We start from the raw sequence: 20657 nt of genomic DNA on the forward strand, positions 1-20657 counted from the left end.
CTGCATGATACTATCATCTACCACACCAGGTACAGAGATGAGCACTACGTCTTCTTTCCTTTACAGCACAAAGATCCAACCCTTTCCGCTTCTCAAACCACACCTGAGTGATCTCCTGGCCAGAGCTGCTCCCAAGATATACCTGTGAAATACAACCCATGAAACAAGCTGATAACAACAGACACTACAAAGCAGCATACACGGTATGGCAAAAGGTGTGAAGAAAAATAGTCAGATGAGCAAAATACTAGCAAAATACTCATCATCCAGAAAGGACCACAGAAAATATAACAGTTTACACGCACCTGGTAAAGGGTAACAGCCTTAAGTCACTAACATCAACACCTTAATGCAATCCACATGCAGGTAGTACAAAATGTTTAGAGAAGAAATATTTTGTGAAGTACCCATCATAGGGAGTATTTTCATAACAGACACACTTAATGTTTCTGTTCACAGGAGTTAATCTTTGACATTCCCAGGGGTATCAGCTAGAACCAAGACCGCCAGATGATGAGGGTACCTTTGCAGACAGAACCTATTACTAAGGGATAAGCACAGAAAGGACTCGAGGTAAGGGAAAAAAGTTGTAGTTTCTCATTCATACGTGTTTTAAGATATCAGTTTTCATTTAACTCCTTGTCAGTATTAACAACTAAAAACACTCTCCAAACTGATCGTAACTTTGCATTTATTATTTTATAGTGACAAGCAACAATATGTTCTCTCCTGCTAGCATGTATATTCAGTCAGTGTTCCATATGGTTAATATAGCTGCCATTATAAGAATTTCTTACACACAAAAAAAGTCCACAGATGGGGCAGTATCCAAGATGATATGCTCATAATGTAGAATCGATCCCCATATCCTCCAACCACTATGTAACATCGGCGTTTATTAAACATGCACAATCACTTAAGTTACAGTGTGACCTACAGCACTGTCTCCCATTAAAAAAAATAACCGAACACCAAAATAACAAAAAAAAACCACTGCAGACAATACAACTGAAGAAGTAGCTATTTCCAGCCGGTAGTAGAGATCTGTGTTCACAAGCAGCGGCCGCCCGGCACTGCTAGCTCCCGGACCAGCTCCCCGCGGCGCCGGGCCAGGCGGAGGGCAGCGCCTCTCTGGGGAGCGCGGAGACGGCGGCACCAACGCAGCCGCTCCAGCACCAGCGGCCGAGTGTCTCCTGCCGGCGCCCGCCGGACACCCAGCCGCCCCCCGCCGCCCGGCCCGCGGCCGCCGTCTCCTCGGGCCTCCAGCGCCGGCTGGGCCCGCAGCGCAGCCCGAGCCGCCCCCCAGGGCCAGCGGTACGGCCGGGCCTTCCGCACCGCCGGGCCGGGCCTAGCGCGCCCCGCCCGCCCGCTGCCTGCTAGGAGGCCGCGAGCCCCGGCAGGGCCTGACTCAGCGCCGCGGCACCGGCGCTCGGCACCGCTGTCAGCGCCCGGGGCAGGGGGCGAGACGAGGGGCCCGCCGCCCGCCCTTACCTGTCCTCGCTCTTGTTCTTCTGCTTCTTGCCCATGGCGGCGGCCCCGGCGCCCGTCCCCCGCCTCAGCGCTACCCGGCCGCCCGCGCGCAGCCCCGCGCATATGGTAGAAAGCCGCCCCCGCCGCCCGCCCCGCCGCGCGCCGCGCACGCGCACGCCCCGCCCCCCGCCGCCCCGGCCTGCCCCGCGCCGGCACGCGACGAGCGGCGGCCACGGCGCCGGCCGGGCAGCGCCTCTGCGCGCTGGCGCCTCCCGGCGGCCGGAGGGGGAGCAGGCGGCGCTGCGCCGCGGCCCGGGGCGGGGACACGGCTAGTCTCGGGGGGGTCGCGGCCACCGGCCTCTTGAAATCGGCCTTGTGTCCATCAGCGTGGCCCTCGGGCAGCCCTGGAGAACGCCTAAGCGACGCGCCAAGGCCGCAGCTTCCCTCCACTCCGCCTGCCTCCCCAGAGAGCCGCGTAGAGGCCCAGAACTGCTGGCAGGGTCGTAGCCCGTTCGGCCACAAAACCCGCAGCAAACAGCCAAAATAAACGCGTGTGGAGAGCTTTCATCCGGAGGCGAATGGGACAGCTAGGTCAAAGTGGGGCAGCGGAGAGGTTCAGGGGAAAGCTTTTCGGGTGCACGGCGGCAGCATGGCGACCGGGCAGGAACGGAGGTGCGGGCCGTGTCGGTGAGCACTGCCCGGTTCGCCTTTGGCCATAAGCTGCACTCCCCAGCCCTTGGCGGGGCTCTGCTGGGCCTTCACCCCCAGCACTTCTCCCCACCGGAGGTGAGAGTACACCACAAAAATCTGCCATCTGACTCCGTGGTGGCTGGCCTCCCACCAAAACCGGGGGACAGGGTTGGGTACCACTCAGTGCAGAAGCAACAAACAAACTCAGCTCAATAATGAACCACAAGAGGTTCCCCTGCAGGAAGTTTGGCTGCCGGGCAGCAATATTAAAAATACGGTATTTTCTTCTCTTGCCAAATTTTCTAAGCGTACAAAGTTTTTTCACCCTCTCCCCTCCAAGAAGTCTTGCAGCACGACTGCTGAAAAGGGTGCTGCACCCTCTCACAGGAGAGCCTGGATACTGCTGCAGTGGGGCAGAAGACAGCCGACATTCACAGAAATACGGCAGTTACAGGCAGCAAACGCTGTGTATTATGGCAGTGGGGCTCTCAGGTGCAAACCCACCTCCTCACAGTCACGTTGCTCCAGTGCAAAGCAAGATGGAGCAGGGATAACAACAATCACAGGGATCACAGGCATCGGGCTACTTCATGTGCTTTGAGAGCTGCACGTTTTCCGTTGTTGTCACCCCCCTCGTTACAGTAACTCCTTTTGCGGGCTGAGCAAGCCTTACTGTTCTCTTTTATCTTTCAGCCTCAGGACCACCACCTCCATCTTCCTTCACGAGCCTAAAATCCTCACTTCCTACCTCCCTCTGCCTTTATACAGCTGTCAGCCCTTATCAGCCTCTCCCAGCCGACTGCAGATAAAGCCACGTTTATCTTCCCACCCCACCCTCATCACCAGCGCACTTCGGTACCGAAGAGTCACATTTCCAGGAAACAAGAAAGCAGAACACTTTGGGTTTTTTGAAAACACACTTTAATATCCCATTATTTAAACCTGTGGATCTTCAAGCGCACGGGCAAGAGCAACAAGACAAGCCCCGGCTGCTTCAGGCAGCCGTCTTCTCAGCGCGACTGCCGGAGCGGCCTGGCCGACCCGCGCCGCAGCCCGGCCCCCGCTAGCCCCGCCTGCCCCCGCCGAGGCGCCGCGCGGGCCGCCCTTACCTCACGGCATCGCTCCAGGGGGCCGGCCCCGCAGCTCCCGGCCGTTACGTCCCCGCCGCGCCCCGACTCCCCGTGGGGGGCTCGGCCTCACACGCCCAACCCCCAGAAGGAGTCCCCGGAGAGGCGGCAGCGAGCCCCCCCAGCTGCCGCCGGCGGCCCCCGCGCCCGCACGCTGAGGTGAGGGAAGGGGCGGGGCGGGACACGCCCCCTGGCTGCCAGGCCCCGCCCGGAGCAGCGCGGCGGCGGGAGGCCCGCGGCCCGAAGCGGAGCTGCGCCGCAGTCCGGCCGCGCCCGGCCGGCGGGTCGGGGAAGGGTGAAGCAAGGGCCGCGCACGGCGGGAGGAGCGCGGCTGCAGCGGGGCAGGACGGGGGCGGGCAGCGCGCCCGAGCAGCAGCAATCCCTGCGGGGCGGGGCTGCAGCGCGGAAGGGGAGAGGACCCCCACGCGCCCACCCCCCTGCCGCCCGTGCGGCAACCACCCGGCGCCGCGCATGCGCGCTGGCCGCCGCGGGGACGCGCCCACCGCCCCCGGCCAATGAACGCGCCGGGGAGCCCTGCGCGCGCACGCGGCAGCCGGCCCCGCCCCGCCGCGGCTCTCGCGAGACGTTGGTGGGGCGCGGCCGGCTTGCCAGGCGGGCGGGGCGGGTGGTGGCGGGGCGGGCGGTGGCGGGGCAGCGGCGGGGCGAGTGCCGGTGGCGAGCGGCGGGGCGCGGCGCGGCCGGTACGAGGTGAGACCGTTCCTGGAGAGCTCGCCAGGAGCGGGCTGGGGGAGCGGGCGGGCTGGTGGCCGTTGTCTGTTAGCGGCCCCACAGCGGCGCCTGCGCGGTGTGCCGCCTCCGCCCCGCAGCCGGCGGACAGGCCCTCTGGGACCCTCCCGGGCGGAGCGGGACCGTACCGCGGCCTCGTCAGCAGGGCCGAGTCCCCCGGGAGTGGGCCTGGGGTGTAGGTGCCCCGCTACGTAGGAGGCGGTTGTTGGCACCCGGGCTTCGGTGTCGTGGGGAGCCGGGAGTCCTCTGGGGGTCTCCGGCTGTGGCGGGGACTGGCTGGGGTTGATTTCCCGTTTTCCTGCTTGCTTGGAGGACAGCCCTCCCTTTGCCTCGGCTGGGCAGGGGTCCCTCTGTCCCCTGAAGACCGAGTGGCCCTTGATCTGCGAGGGTCTTACGCCCTTTGGCAGTAGGGGGAAGGGGGGTAGAAAACGGTGACTTTGTAGTCAGCAGCTTCGGGTAGCGGGACGCAGGGCAAGGTGCTGCAGGTCAGCGAGCGTGGCTGTGACACGAGGGGTGTGTGGCAGCGGGCTTTGCACTGCTGATGTCACATTACACTTGGAGTGCTGCCTTGGTCTTGGTACTTTGCCCATTGCTACTTACAATGCTTTCTTGCCTCTGTATGCAAGGTGTTTACAAAGCCAATGGCACTGGCAGTGTGGCTGCTTTGAAATACAGCCAGCCATACCCTGAACCCCACATACAGCACATTAGATCAGTAGCGTGCAGGCTGAGAATCTGATTAGGGTGATATCGCGCACTGTCCCTGTTTCAAAACTCACTCGTTACAGTGCTAGTTTTTTGTAATGTAAGTTTATTGGGGAGAACAATCAATTATGTTGCTCCAGCTCTTCCTGCACCCCAATCACAGTATTTTGTGCCTTTCGAAGTGTTTGGGCAGGGAGAATTTTACATAAAATTATTTCAGGTTTGTTTTTTTACACAGCAATTAAGTAGTGGTTTGTTGGGTTTTTTTAAATAATTTCGCTGGCCGCCATAGGGCAGTGTTTGCAATAGCAGTTTTCTGGTACTAACTTAAGCAGTGTATTGGCCTAAAGCATTTGCTCTTGAGTGCCTTGTCTTTCTTTTACCTGAGAAGAGTGTTAATTCAGATTTAAATGTAGTAATATCCGTCAAGTACTTAAAGTAATTGAATTTCAACTGCTGGCAGAAGCTTACATACTGGGTATTGCTTAGACTTGTTCTGAGACATCTTGTACCTCTTCCCAGCAGCTTGGAGCTTTCCATTGCATCTTCTAGTTGCAGAATATTTATTAAAGGTATGCGGATCTGGCTCAGGATGAGCATTCCTTTGGAACTGGTGAATTTTACTTCATTTTTGAATGCACACTTTAATATCCCATTACAAGTCATTTCAAGTTTCAAATGACTTTACAAGTCATTTCAAGTTTCTGTGCACTTTCAACACCTACCTTTGGAGTTAAGAGAATAGGACTTGACTGGTATCTTTGTTGCCATCCGTGTTCATTGTGAAAGTATTCTCCAAGGGGGGCTGCAATACAGAAAAGACCTATCTACTGTTCTCTTTAAATAGCATAGCATTTTGTTTCTGTCCAGTGTGAACTGCAAGTAAAAGAGGTCAGGCTTTTAATTGTTTGTATAAATGTTAATTCTATGTCTCGCTATTTCCACAGCTCTGAAGAGCTCACTTTCTAGTTAAAGATGGCTGCCGATACCTCTGTTGAAATACTTCAAAAAGTTCTGGAGAATGAAATACTTCAGACTACCAAGGTTGTGGAAGAACATCTGGATGCTGAAATGCAGAAGCTGGACCAGATGGATGAAGATGAGTTGGAACGCCTTAAACAAAGGAGGCTTGAGGCACTAAAAAAGGCTCAGCAGCAGAAACAAGTAATTCCTGTAGTAGTATAAACTCCTGATGTGTACAGTGTAATAGACTTTTTGGAGACCCTAGGGAAATTGTCTATGTGACCTAAGTGTTTTGGGGTGGTTTGTTGGTTTGTGGTTTTTTCTTTTCTTCTTCCTCACCTTTCTGTACTTAGTAATTTTAAATTATCCAGGGAAGCAAGTGTCTGTCCATGTGTGCATGCTTTGTGTTTTTTTAACAGGAGGAGAGAAGGACCTCTGTGATTGTTTACAGTAAGAATAGGATAAAGAGTCTCATACAAAGATTTGAACATGTCCATATTCACTGAACATTGCTATCTGGAAGTATAAGCCTTGTAGGCAACATAATCGTAAGCCTTTAGGGTCCTTAAGCTTCTGAATTCTGGAGATTGTTATTTATGGCATGTAAGTGATGCATGCTGTTCTCTTAAGCTATTTTGTAGAACGATACAGGGTCTCTCCTTGTTCCTGGGGTGGAATCCTTTGTCCCACTCCAAACCCAATAAGATGTTGTCTTTGTACAACTGCTCATTTCTTCTTGCAGGAAAGAAGTGCTGCTTTGGTCCCTGATACCTCATGGTAAATTGTGGTCTTTATGCTCCCCAAAAAGTCACTCTGAATGTAGTTCTCACCAAAATTTTGGTAACATATGGTGTGAGACCTGAATTATGAGTATGGAAGCCACAGGTTTCTTAGCTTGCTCTGTCTAAGCAAATGTAAACAAAGAAATAGACTGGGTTGGGGGGCAGACAACTGAGTCAAAAGGAGATGCTCTGTCTATGGTGGAACCCATAAAAGCTAATGTCATGCTTTGAGACAGGAATGTGGTGAAATGTCATGGCACGGTTAGCAACTTTGATTCTCTGAACACAGAAGTAGAGAAAGTGGCACGCTATTTGCTTGTCTTCAGAAGTTCAGTTTATATTTGATTCTAGTGTTTTCCTTTTTCAGAAGTCATACTACTTGGATGTTCTTGGATGTGAACATGTGGTAGTTCTTCTGTGAAAACTTGTTCATGTCTGTTGATCTCAAGTCACTCTTACGTGTTTTTCAAACGCAAATTTGAAGTAGGATGCTACTCAGTAAAAGGAGTATGCTGCCACACTATCCTGGAATAGGATTGGGCAGAGGGGAATTAATGCATACCCACTGTGAAGGATAAGTCAGTTCTTGATTTGCATCATAATGACTCCTTCATGTGCTTACACTTCTGTGCATTTTTGATCTGTACAATATTCAGGAAGTTCTTTGTCCTATCCTAATGTAGCTTACAGAGTATTTTGGTTTGCTTGAAAATCTTTTTCTTTCTTTCCCCCCACCCCCACTCTGCTAAGACAAAACTGGAAGATCAAGAACAGTGATTTATCTAATTTCTGGCCCCACCCCACCAGAAACTAGTTTTTTGTCGAATTCTGTCATATTGCACTAGTTATAATCGTTTAGCTTAGTCTGTACTGTTTTAATACACTACAATTAACTGTTAGTATTGTAGAAGCTGGGGTTTTATTTAAGTGCATTTGTTGAAAATCTAAACAATTAGCTGTTTCTAAACTGTATTTGCACATTTAATCAGGCAGGTTTTGAAGTTGCGAGTAAATTTTAGCTTGTGAAATTCAGTTTCTCTGTGCACTTTATGACTGATGGTATGCATCTGTGTTCTGGAAGCCTGGCTCATATTATGATACCTTCAGTGTATGTTTGATAGATAAATATCATCTCTTACAGGTGAGTTAATAGGGTTTTTTCGTAGAGGGAAAAAGTAGAAGAAATCTACTTTTTAACACATGTAATGACTTGATATCAGTTTTAGACAAGAGTTCTTTGATTGTACAAAAACCTTTTAGAGAGCCCAAGCTGTCAATTAGCAGTTTTCAAATGCTGGGAATTTTCTGTCGTTGGTGTTCTCTTTGAACTAGTCTAGTCTTACTGAGAGGGTGCACTGCAGAAATTTATGCAGCTCTGTACAAGTTTTGTATTTCCAAATAAGGTAGCCTTACTGCTCAACCACCTGTCTGTTGTTGAGAAAGAGGCAACCCAAAAGTATTGTCTAGCCTAGTGGGATTTGTGTATTTTGAAAACTGAACTAAAGGGGAGGAAGTAATTTGTTCCTCCTTCTGTTACTGTGTGAAATGGGTTTCCACTACAGGCCCCCTCCTTAATTTTTCTTAAAAGCTCTAGAGCTTGCAGGACTAACAAACTCCATACTAATTATTTCCTTTTATGTTTTCCGCTAGGAGTGGCTTTCAAAAGGACATGGAGAATACAGAGAAATCCCAAGTGAGAGAGACTTTTTCCAAGAAGTCAAAGAAAGTAAAAACGTGATTTGCCATTTCTATAGAGATACAACGTTCAGGTATGGTAAATAAGCTGTGCTTAAGAAACCTTTTGTTTATAGATGCCTACAAAACCAGACATGTTCCTTTGTTCTTTCAAATCCCACAAGTAGGCATTTTTAGAACTATTCAAATTCCTTCATTTTCCAAATCTCGCTCCCTTCTCAAGACATTTGATTTTTTAAAATATTTTTTTCCATTCTAGTTAATCTGAGCATGATTTGACAGCAATTAATACTCTGTTACATAGTTGATTAGAATATAAATGTGTAACTTTTTTGCCAATATTTGAGAGTGCTATCTTTTGTTATTGATTTAGGTTGAGGGAGCCAGGTCTGTGAACGTAGTGACCATGGAGGATCAGCATTTCAAAAAGATCACTTAAGCACTTTCATACAGAGATATTCTGGATGGTTCTGGCAAACAAAAATTAAAATATAAACAAAAACTTGTCTAGGCATCTTTACAGTTTAACCTTTTGCTTTGAAAGGATCTGTGGATACCGATTGCAGCTGCTTTCCCTTTGTGTCTGTGCCTTTGTGATTATGTGATTTTTTTAGGGTATGAGACATCTAGATCTGAGAATATGTCCTGAGTCAGAACAGAAGCCTAAAATAAGATCTCCCAGTACCCTGGAAGAATTTCAGAAGTTGTGGGTTATAGGCTGTTCCCCAGTGGGTCTATTTCATTATCTTATGTTAAAATACAATTGCAAAGTAGAGTAGTTTGTTGAAGAGGCGGTTATCCTGGTTTTGGTTGATTGGGGTGTTTTTCCCCCAAGATGTTATCTTCCCTAGTTTATGGAATATAAATGGAGACAGCCTCAATGTGAGGAATTGGAAGAGGTCAATGCTGGATTATGCAGTGAGGTATCTGATCTTACATTTTCTAAGTTAAATGTTTTAAGTTTCAGAAATATCTGAGGTGGTTGTATTTAGCTAGCTTTTCCTTAAAGAATCTGAAAGATTGTCGCTACAAATAAAGTAGCTCAGAACAGGTTTGGGTAGTTTAGTTCTTGTTTGTTGAACCAACAGAGTCTGTAGACTCAGATAGGAAAAAGCACTTTAGAGGAAGTTGTTGGCAAAATGTGTCATGCTGACAACCAGCTTGAAGCTAGTGTGTCGGGTTTACCAAGCACAGTATCAAGTTGCTTTCATCCTTGCCCACTCCAGCTTTTTGATCTGCTCGGCTCTCCTTGAGTTAAAGGATGGTCACATCACAGAGTTCATGCAGCTAAGCCAAACCTCTTAAAGACGACAATCCAGAAAGTTGAGATTGCAAGTGACAAGTCCACAAATCTTTGCCGCTGACAAGTATTTTGAGTAGTTCATGTCACTGTCCCTCAGCTGAGAAACAATAATTGTATGTTCACTCTATTCCATTGCAGCAGAAGAGTGAAGTTTTTTTGCCTGTAGTACTGCTGAAGCAGTCTGTGCAAACAACTTGTGGGTTTTTTTTCTGTACAGTGAGTTACTGAATCTCAGTTATGGAGGTAGTGACTGAAAAAAACAAACGCTGTAACATGTTGAGAGTACTTTTCTGTAGATGTGAAGATCGTTATACAGAAATTTTCCTAGCTGACAGGCAGTGAAGCTAGAGCAGGAACAACAGAAGCCAGAGGGAAGTTTCATCAATAAATGCCTCAAGAAATGAGAGAGGCTTTCAGGTGTATGTGGGAGTAATTAGAGAAATTGACGGTATGATTGTACAGTAAGGTGCTTCAGGCTGTTATTCTATTAGCCATTAGATCCAGCTACCTTTGAGACACAGTTTCTCTTGAAACAAAATTCTTAATTACAAAGGTCATATCTGAGGAGTTAACATGATAGAACTAGCTCTTTACTGTTCCTTTTAAACTTTCTCTAAAATATGTATTCTTCATCTTACTGATTCTAACACTGTATGTTTTGGTTTTTTTCCACAGGTGCCAAATAATGGACAAACATTTAACTGTATTGGCAAAAAAGCACATTGAGACAAAATTCTTGAAATTAAATGCTGAAAAATCTCCTTTCTTGTGTGAGAGACTGCGCATCAAAGTAATTCCCACTCTAGCACTAGTAAAAGATGGAAAAACACAAGACTATGTTGTGGGCTTTACTGATCTCGGTAATACTGATGATTTCACTACAGAGACCTTAGAATGGAGATTAGGCTGTGCAGATATAATTAATTACAGGTAATTAATTGTTTTGTGATTGTTTTATTTTCAGATACAGTACAAGGAGAACACGCTTAGGAGAATCTGTAAAAGTTTGACTTTGGCTTATCAGTGTATGCTTAAGGCACGTGAGGGTTTAATACAGTTACTTAATCTGTGTACTTTGGCAAAGGAAGGAAGAGTATCTCTTTGTCAAAGTATTGAGACATTACGGTGAGCGTTGCGTTGTCCTTTTTGTACAGTAATAAAAATAAACAGTTCTTGTTGTGAGGCGTATAGAGTAGCTACGCTGCTTTGATATGGCCTCTCTGTGCATCTAATGTAATCCTTTCTAAATCAACTATAGAAGCTGTAGGTGCTTAGATGTCACAGTTGCAATGCAGTAAAGTTTGAGCATTTTTAGTCCACTTCAGAGAAAACTCAGCAAGTCATCCTTAAACTGCATCTAAGTCCATATTACATACATCACTATGGATTTTTTTTCAGTGAACAGTACAAAAAGTGAAAATAAGTTGCAGAAGTGCAGATAAACTATTTGTGTAGCACCATAAATCCCACATTTAAGACTACAGGACAGAAGGCAGTAGAAGGTAACTCTCATCACAATAGCCTAACTTTACAAGAGAATCATTTACCAGAACTTTCTGCTGTGCTTTCTAGCATGGCTAAAACATCACCTTTATCTTTTTAGGTTGCTCTTTGTTTTGAATGTCTTTGGGGTTTGGTGGGTTTTTTTATTTTAAACTTCATTATCTGAATTTATTTCAATCTCTTAATTTCCAAATTTTGGCAAGAAGTGTCGTTGTATCTTAAAGGCAAAGAAGCTGTTGAAACATCTGAAATTAAAATTTATAATTCAAAACAAGTGGTAATACCTGTTACCGAAATCTCGGAATGAAGAACTTATCGACACCAATGTGATGTAGATAAGCAGACACTTCTTTATTGACGGCCGGGTGCGTGAGCGAGTCCTCTCACGATCAACGCACACCAAGTCCCATAATCAGATCCCATATATAGAACTTATTCATACATATTCATTAATTATTCATACATAATCATCACATTTCCCGTAAATCATTTACATACTCTCCTCCTATATCCGATTATGCGCAGCAAAGCTTAGAAAGGTCTAGAAATGGGTCTAGGGTACAATTTGGGTAGGTGGTATATGAGTCGGTGGTCGCGATCTCCCCCTGCCGGAATTACCTTTTTACTAAAGTTCACAGTTTCTTGGCAGGCACCTATAAGCTGTTCCAGTCGACTCTCCCCAGTTCCCATTAATCTCATATTCTGACATTTCAATGCACCTCTGCGTACAGAAGACTGGTTAAATACAATGGAACCTTCCAACCCTAGAGTTATTACAATAGTTCCAGGCCCTTCTTCTAGCCTTGGTACAAGACGTACAAAAGATTCCATAACGTCTCTTATTGCGTATATGCAAGTTTCCTATAATTTTTTTTTTCTTAGCCTTCTACATTTTAACTCTATTATATGATTTTATAAAATCAATTAATTAATCAAATAGAATCAATCGATTTTAACTTATTAACTAATCGGTAACATACCCACTTCCCATTTCAGTAAGAAGCAAATATGCAGAGGAGTCAAAGACAGCTTGGATATAAATTCTAGACAGCAACAGCCTTTCATGGGAAAAATCTTTCAGTGGAGTTGTACCAAGCTGCATTGAATTTGCTAAGTGTTAGTACATTGGCCTACAGCGTAATTTTACTTCTTACTTTACTAGTACTGTGTGTTCCCTTCCCAGCTTCTTGTGGAGTGCAGGAGTTCTTTCATTCTTTGTTCATCTTGCCAGATCCTAAGTTTGGTACCCTGGCTTTGCAGAAGGAGCCACCATATCTGCACAGCCCAGGAGATCCATTCCAGGATACATCCATTTATGTACAAGCTTTGCATTTCCACACTGCCCTGAATGTAATGTCCTTCTCTGTGGAGTTCCTGAAAACGAGATAGTCATCCTGAGAGCCTTGAAACAGTTCTTTTCCTTCAGCCTGCAGGACAGAAGATGATGAAAGGATGTACCGTATTTACGGAAGGAATTGTTCAGGTCACATTGTTTGACCAAAATCAGTATTGAAGTGGTGTGTTGACTTATTACTGACATGTAATTAACTGGCAGTCACTGAACTGTACATTTAGGATCAATATTGGCAAAATGTTATTTATAAAGTGTTAATACCTACAAATTTTTAAACACCCTTCTATAGCTAATTTCAGAAGTTTCTAATTGCTTGTTCACTGAGGCAAACCGCCTTCACAGGTCACATGAGTGAAAGCACACACACCCTTTTCTGAGCAAGGGGAGGGGATTCCTCTCCTTGCGCACCCCTGCTGTAGGAGGTATGGTTGCTCCAGCTTTGTGTGAACACCTGCTGTTCTCAACAACCCATGGACCTACATGGGTGCTGAGAAACCCCCTGCAGGGTCAGACATGCACATAGAGGCGTGAGTCCCTCGAGAGTGCAGCGTCTGATGGGGAAGCTGCACTGCCTGGCCTTTGCAGAGAAGTATACGGTGACTTCTGGAAGTACAAAACCCAGTTTTGATGCATCTGTTTCTATTCCAAAGTCCCTGTTACAAAATTTTGGCTGCTTTTGTATTTCTGACTCCTTGTTGGTTTGGAAAAATCTCTGTAATTCACTGGTTACTGTTGAATCTGACAGATGGTTGTCTTTAGCGTGGTTAGTTTGCAGCAAAAGCCCTCTCAGACAGTTTTTCTCTAGAGCTCCACTCACAGGTGCTGTTTACACTTGTACTCCTATCTTAACTACAGTTCTCCAGGATATGCTGTGCTAGGCAACACCGCAATGCTACTTAGAGTGGCTTTAGTGAGCAGGGGTTGTGTTCTTTTACAGTGTTTTTCTGGAGAGATAGGTAGTTAGAGATGCTGCTGCTTGTCTGCACGAATATGGCTTTAATCAACATGTCTTACTCTTTTCCTCTAGTGGAAACTTGATGGACCCACCTTTTCAAAGTCAAAAGAAATTTGGAACAAGCTTTATGAAGTTGGATAAGAAGACCATCAGAGGAAAGAAATATGATTCAGATTCTGATGATGACTAGAAGAACAGCTAAATGTATTTGTAAATCATCTTTTGTTTATGCTTGGTACATTTCTAAGAATGTTTTTTATAAAGCTTACTGCTTTTCATTACATCTGCACATAATGCGCATTTTTCTATACAGTTTTATACAACTGAGTCATAGCAGAAAAAAGCTTAAGTTTTCTTTTTCCTCTTTTGGAAGTCATTTGTAATTTAAAGGTCTGAGTCCTTCTAACTAAATAACATGGCATACGATGAACTTTGTCTTGAGTATAAGTTTGTGAAGTGTTTTGAAGTAACTGTTAAAGCAACTGTACCAAGTCAGACCAAAGGTCCCTCTGGCCCAGCATCCAGTCTCAGTGGCCAAAAGCAGGTGCGCAAGGAAGAGTTATAACAGAGTGAGCAGATAGCAATGCTTCCCCGGATTATACTTTAAGCAGTCTGTGGATTGGGGAACTCTGTATCTGAGAGCATTTGCTGGTTAAAATTGTGGAAGAATAATCTCTTTAAATCCTCATAGTATCCTAGCATCCAAATCTTATGGCAAGGAGTCCACAGTTTAACTGTGTTGTGTGAAGAACTACTTCCTGTTGTTTTCCTTGAATCTGACAGCTCTGCTTTTTTTTCTAATTTTCTTTAGTAAAGGAGGTGATAAACAGTTTTTTAAAAGGTTTTTTGCTATCACCTCCTCTTCCAGTTGTCTTTTTAAATTTATTACTACTTATAATATCAGTTAAGCACCACAAAATTATTAGTAGAGGAATTGTGCATTTTAACAAATTATTGCTTATCTTATGGTGCCATATTATGACACTGAATAACAACTACATTGCACTATAAGTTGTAAAAACAATTGTAATTTCTGCGAATTCTAAGATAAGATGGTCAAGAGAAATGCCCTTTTACCACGTATGTACACTGCATGTTAAAGCTGATACAGCAGGTAATACACATAGCAACAAGGATATTGAAAACAGCCTTGGTCATGCGTTTGTGTAATTCTGTGGGTTTGAATGTGTGGATTTTATAGCAGATGCTTTGTACAAGAGAGTAGAATAGAATAGAGTATTTGGGAGAAACCTTGATCCATTAATTTTAGATATAGTGCCACATGCTGTGTACTGTTCTTCAGTAATGGACAGAATTTTCAAGGGGGATCTTCCTTGGAACACACTAAAATTTCTGGCTAGGTGAAGAGTTGATGAGTCTTCTTCTAGTTTTCAAAAACAAAAAAATAGTTTGCTTTGTGCTGAAGGACCCTTTTGAGGTAGTACTTTGAATCCAGTTGGTCCAGAAAGCAGTGAAGTGGGTCTAGTCAGTCTAGCTGCCTTGGGCCAGCCCAGCAATATATCTCTGTAAGTAAGTTTAAAAAATTATATTTTATTTCTGTTCATGTACATTGAAATAAAATTATTTTAATTCTAACATTGACGTTTGCATCCTTTCGAATAACGTGGTCTAGGTGCTGTGGGTTAATCATTTTTTCTTTTAATAAAGTCCATCAGAAAGTTGCATGTGCTGTTTCTGGATTTCTAGCAAACTACATACAGTTCAGTCTAGCATTACAACATCACTTTGAGAGGGCAATCAGCTTAAGATAGCTGCCTGTTGATCTACTAGAAGCATAAAGTAAGCTTGCTTTGAGTTGATCTCCTTTTTAATACACAAACTCTCTAAATGCGCTAGAAAATGTTTGTTGTTTTTGTAGGTTTTTTTCATCCAGTTGCATGAAATTTGATTTAGGAAACCAATGTTCCAGCTGTATTTTTAAGAATGGCTTAGCAGGACTTAATCTCTGAGTACTAGTTATGTTGAATAGGCTGTGGAAGTAGAAAATCATGTCTAAGGTAGTTGGCGTCCTGTGTGGAAACACATGTGGGCTTGTCAGGATTCCAGCATGGTGCGTTGTTCGAGGTTATTCAGTTCCGTGTGTGAATAGTCCCATTACAAACTCAATGCAAATCCTGGTCAGAGTCTGTGGTTTCGTGTAAGATGCTGATTTTTTTCTAGGTTAATCTTCAGTTGGACCTCTTCCTTCGTTTGGCTTGTAATATGGCCACACGTGCTCCAGTGCTGATCCAAGGAGTTTAAAGGAATGTGTGGTTTGGGTGAAAGGGGAAGTTGAGACACTTTGTGCTATAAGTTTAAATTTATTGTGAAGCAGCAGCCTCATAGATGAGTCTGCTTCAAGTCTTTGCTTTCATGTCTGCTTTCTGCATTTCCTGTCCTGAATATAGATTAAAAGCATCTTCAAACGGTCCTCTTGGTCTCCATTCCTGATCTGCATATTACTTTGAGATGAACAATCCAAATCCAAGAATTTTATTTTGGATGAAAGTTAAAAATTCTCTTAAGAACTGGAAAATTCTTCTAATTTGAGTAGTGAGAAGCAAATTACTCTTCTGCAAGAGAGCTCAGTGCTTTTGCAGTGCAGATTAAATAATGAAGTGTCCACGGTAATAAGACCTGCGTCAGCAAGCTAGAAGTGTAAACGATACAGAGATCACCAGCTCAAACGTGTCAGGTGTGCAGGCTTGAAAAGCACAAAGTTAACGCTGTCAACAGCGAATGAGTGGCAGCATGGCTGATAGATGAGAAGATGATGATGATGTGCAGTATCTAGAAAGGATGCAGGTTGCATGCGATTAATTGCTTACAGCAGACAGACCGTATATATAAGGACATGACTTAATAAGGTTCCTGAGCCTAGACTAATCACAAAAAAATGGTACTTGGTCTGGCATGCGTTAGCCATGAAAGGGTATTACACAATAAAGAGATGAGAAATGTTCATGTATAGCTTTTGAAGTTATGGGGCTTATGCAGGAAGTCAGCATGTAACTTTAGTAATGATTAATGCTTAAGTCTGCTTGATGCTTGCGTGAAGTAATCATTAAAGAAATGCATGCAGACAATAATAACCAAATAAGATACGTGTTCAGCTTTTAATGCTAGATTATTTGGACTTGACTGGGCACTCTGATCGCTGATTGATCCCATGTTATGCTTCTGACAGTCTGCTCAAGAAATCTACCTGGAAGTTAAGTGCTGAGTTGAGCTTTTGGATTTGGGAAGTGTGAAGAAGTCTGGTGCCTGAAAAAGGTGGGATAAGAAACAAACCCTGGAGAGGGCAACAACTGAGCAGCCGCTCTCTGATCCCATTAATAGGTTGGATTGTCTACAAGTGTAATTAGGGGTCATTGAGGGAGGCTGACTTGAAAGATGAATGGATGCCTTCGGTCCTTGGTTCCAAGTAATCCACATAGTGCTATTTCCTGTCTAGAAGTTCTAAAAGGAATACTTTGCTACAGAAATTTCTGTAGAAAATTTGGGCTTTGAACAACAGTACAGTTTCTAAAACAAGCCCTTTGTCTTCCATGTAAGAGTAAAGCCGGTGTCCTCAACCCAGTGTGTGGGATGCAGTCATTTTTTCTCAGATACAAAAAACCAAGCACAATCTGATGCAGAAATAATACGGTTTCTGTACTCACTGCACCCTCAATAGCTGTGTATTCCAACTTTTTAATGGAAAAATCTGTCGATAGTGGGTTGATCTGTCTGTCTCTTTAGAACAGCAGGATACGATGATTTGAGAGTGAGGGTTACGCTCCAGAGTTTAAGGAAAGCTTTTAGGAATCAGAAGTGGAGGATACTTGATGTTACAGTAGAGTATTTTAGAACATTTCTGAGGGGGATGTTGCCCCTGAGCCCCCTTTAAAGGATAAATAGGTAGATGGGTTCCACCACATTTGAGCAAATCACTGCTCTGAAGGTCTACTCTGATCTTTTGTTCTGGGATTGTGCTTTGGAGTCGAGCCTTCAGTGTTAAGCCTATCTAATATGATTGTGGTGATCCAAGACATTCCATCTCCCAGATGTTCCTTGTTATCTGCCCCCCTGCAGAGCAAGGGAATGTATGCCCATACCTTCTTCAGTTTAAGCTGATGCGTCAATCTGGCTGAAGTAGTACACAGGAGACCAGAGCATCGCCCAAAAAAACCTTGTTCAAATCTGATGGATTCATTTCAAGTGCATGCACACTGAGAGATATTTAATGCTTGTTGGTGGAGAGTATTTAAGAAAACTTGCTTTTAGCGATCCCATGAGGTGCGTATTCTAGGGCTATGGTTTTTTGTGTCAGCTATCACAGCCCTGGCTTGAGCTGCCTAAAATAAACCACCACTGATCCAAGAGACATGCAGCTGTGTCAGCTCAGTGTTCAATCTGCGTTAACATACTTCACCTTTTTGAACACAACCTGTTCGGACATCATCTGCCTGGTGGTATGATTTCAGCATGTGACTCTTATAAAAAAGGTTTTAAAATTAACTTACCTGCTTCACCAGCGATGCAGTTTGCAGTAACCATTGGCTTTTTCCCAAGATGACATTGTATGAAAGTTAGATGATTGTAATACACAAAGCCACATTCATTCCTTTCCTGATCTTCTTCCTCCTTGCTAATTATTTCTTTCATTAGTGAGCTGCCCTAGAAAAAAGTCTGAAATTGTTTCCTGTTTGGTTTCTAAAACGTTGACAGTCCTCAATGCTACGTATCATGAATTCCAAGCACACAGAAATGCTCTTTAATTGTTATCATAGAATCATAGAACGGTTGGGGTTGGAAGGGACCTTAAAGATCATCCAGTTCCAACTGCCCTGCCATGGGCAGGGGCACCTTCCACTAGACCAGGTTGCCCAGAGCCCCATCCAGCCTGGCCTTGGACACTGCCAGGGATGGGGCATCCACAGCTTCTCTGGGAAACCTGTGCCAGTGTCTCACCATCCTCACAGTGAAAATTTTCTTCCTCATAGCTAATCTAAATCTTCCCTCTTTCAGTTTAAAGCCATTCCCCCTTGTCCTATCACTACGTGCCTTCATAAAAAGTCCCCCTCCAGCTTTGCTGTAGGCCCCCTCTGGGTACTGGAAGGCTGCTATAAGGTCTCCCTGAAGCCTTCTCTTCTCCAGGCTGAGCAACCCCAACTCTGAGCCTTGCTCTGTAGGAGAGGTGCTCCAACTGTTTGATCATCTTTGTGGCCCTCCTCTGGACCCACTTCAACAGATCCATGTGTTTCTTGTACTGGGGGGCCCAGAGCTGGATGCAGCACTGCAGATCAGGTCTCATGCGAGCAGAGCAGAGGAGCAGAATCAACCCCCTCGACCTGCTGGCCGAGCGGCTTTTGATGCAGCTCAGGGTGCGGTTGGCTTGCTGGGCTGCAGACGTACATTGCTGGGCCATGTTGAGCTTCTCATCAACACACACCCCGAAGTCCTTCTTCTCAGGGCTGGCCTCGATCCGTTCTCTGCCCAGCCTGTGTTTGTGCTTGGGATTGCCCTGACCCACGTGCTGGACACTCTCCTGGCATGAACTCCAAATGACATGCTTTAGGTGATAGATCTATCCTTAAGGTCAGATGTGAGCTGAAGTCTTGTAAGATCCAGTCCAGTGAGATCTTTGCTATAACACCTTTCCTACAGTAAAATTGAAAGTCTCATTTTAAAGAACAGAGGAAAATACTTCTTTCTTCCCTCATAAACACATCTGGTCTTAGCTGGTTTACACGATGGCTGGAAAGGTGCTCTGTGCAGAGCAGGATTCATTTCAATGCCCACCCGCATTCTTCAGAAAGGCAAGATGAAGAGATTGGGGCCCTCAGCACCTGTTCACTTCTGAACACAGTGAAAACTGCGAGTCTTCTGTCTTACAAGATTGAAGACATTTGCTATCATTTCTTACATGTATACTAGATGTAGAAAACAAAATCTATGGAAATGTAATTATTAAACTGGCTGTATCCCTTAAAAAGTTGGGAAAGACAGCTCTAGAGGGTTTGTTCGAGCTGATGCTACAGATGCATCTTTACCTGGCCAGTTAGTGCATCCAACATGCGTCAGCTGCTGTGAGCAGCTTCCCTATGAAGCAATTATAAAGTGTGTGAGTACCTGGTGTTACCTATAATTACCTCCCAGACAAAAGGAACAACCTGAGAAATGCATCTGCCTGCCAATGTTATGAAACCAGAGTTCTTGTGAAGCTCACAACAGAGACAGTAATTATTATGGGTATTGTTCCAGGTACTTTTAGATAGTATTCTCACCACCCAGTGATATGTGATGCTATAACCTGCAACCGGAAGGAAAATAACGTGCAATCCATAATGCTTTCCAAAATAGTGCTCCATTGTGATCACATCTCCATTAAGTGGAATTAAAAAAACCCCAACAAACCTCACCCTGGTAGATCACTTGACATAAGGAAAAAAAATAAATAAAGTAAATATCAGGAAAGAACTGGTGATATTGAACCTTGGTGTGCTTTAGATCTCCCGTGTGCTCCTTTGTAGCTTATGTAAAACAAGTGGGAAATGCTGTTCTGTCAGGCAGCATTTTTTGTCCACTTTGTACTCCCTTTAGCTCAGTGTAACTAACAGCGTCAGCAAAAGACCATGGGGAAACTGTGTCTGTGGTCACTGACTGCAGCTTATTGCCAGGATGCCGCTATGAATACCAGGAAGCTTTCCTGCTTCATAAGTTTAAGAAGATGCAGACACCATTTGATAATGGAACGCCTCTTCTTTCCTCAACATTCCACCCCGTCTCTCCCAGCCACGTGCTGTGCTGACCAAAATCCAGCACAAGGAAAATATATATGTACTGGCATCCCTTATGTGTAAAAATTGCACAACAGCAAAAGGAGTTTAAAATTATAGGGTTGTTGGGGTTTTTTAAGTTATACCATTTTTCTTCAATATTAATTTAAAAATAACATCATATATCCATGGGTTTCATATATCTTCCCTATTAGCATGAAGGCTAGCAACTTGCTGTCCTTCTAAATGAGAGTCGCACAATATCATATGAATCCAAAAACCTATGTTTTTAAACAAAATACCAAGAATAATAAAGAAAAATATGACAAGAGGTATGTCAGTGTACAGGAGAAGGTAACATTCTTCAGGGACATCAGTCCAGTGCATTCCTGTATACATCTTTATGAAGTCCAGCCATTTAGAAAGAGCTGCTTTAGTCATATATACAAAGATACCTTCTAACTCATCCCCTCTTCAGCCTATCAAAAGTAGCATCGTATCACAGCTGTGTACGTCCCTTCTGTTGGGTTATGGGCTGTCAGAGGTAGACTTTATCTAACTCTTCTTCAGAATTAAATCTAGCATAAAAAAGAAAAATTAAG

General features: G+C 44.7%; 2 protein-coding genes across 8 annotated transcripts in view; one reads left to right on the forward strand and one right to left on the reverse strand.

Moving 5' to 3' along the window:
- EIF5B (eukaryotic translation initiation factor 5B) overlaps positions 1-3446 on the reverse strand; it is a 39240-nt gene extending 35794 nt beyond the window's left edge. The window contains exon 1 of one of the 3 annotated variants that reach the window (XM_055702157.1): positions 3270-3446. Coding sequence is in view for 1 of the 3 variants with exons in the window: in XM_055702155.1 (XP_055558130.1) it covers positions 1492-1526 (35 nt within the window). In the remaining 2 variants the exon portion in view is untranslated. Of the gene's footprint in view, positions 1-1491; positions 1630-2664; positions 2876-3269 lie in introns of those variants that run through there. The other 2 variants (XM_055702158.1, XM_055702155.1) reach the window with 2 other exon arrangements.
- Positions 3447-3472: 26 nt separating this feature from the next.
- TXNDC9 (thioredoxin domain containing 9) lies at positions 3473-14979 on the forward strand. 5 transcript variants are annotated; one of them, XM_055702160.1, is made up of 5 exons: positions 3473-3582; positions 5687-5903; positions 8135-8253; positions 10158-10412; positions 13367-14979. In XM_055702160.1, exons 2-5 carry the CDS (start codon positions 5715-5717, stop codon positions 13482-13484), a joined length of 681 nt encoding a protein of 226 aa, XP_055558135.1. In that variant the 5' UTR covers positions 3473-3582; positions 5687-5714; the 3' UTR covers positions 13485-14979. The 5 variants fall into 5 exon arrangements, with proteins under 5 accessions (XP_055558135.1, XP_055558134.1, XP_055558137.1 ...); XM_055702159.1 differs by lacking the exon at positions 3473-3582 and adding an exon at positions 3928-3995; XM_055702162.1 differs by lacking the exon at positions 3473-3582 and adding an exon at positions 3938-3949.
- Positions 14980-20657: the final 5678 nt, after the last annotated feature.

This window comes from Falco cherrug, chromosome 2, assembly GCF_023634085.1.
Source record: "Falco cherrug isolate bFalChe1 chromosome 2, bFalChe1.pri, whole genome shotgun sequence".
NCBI lineage: Eukaryota > Metazoa > Chordata > Aves > Falconiformes > Falconidae > Falco > Falco cherrug.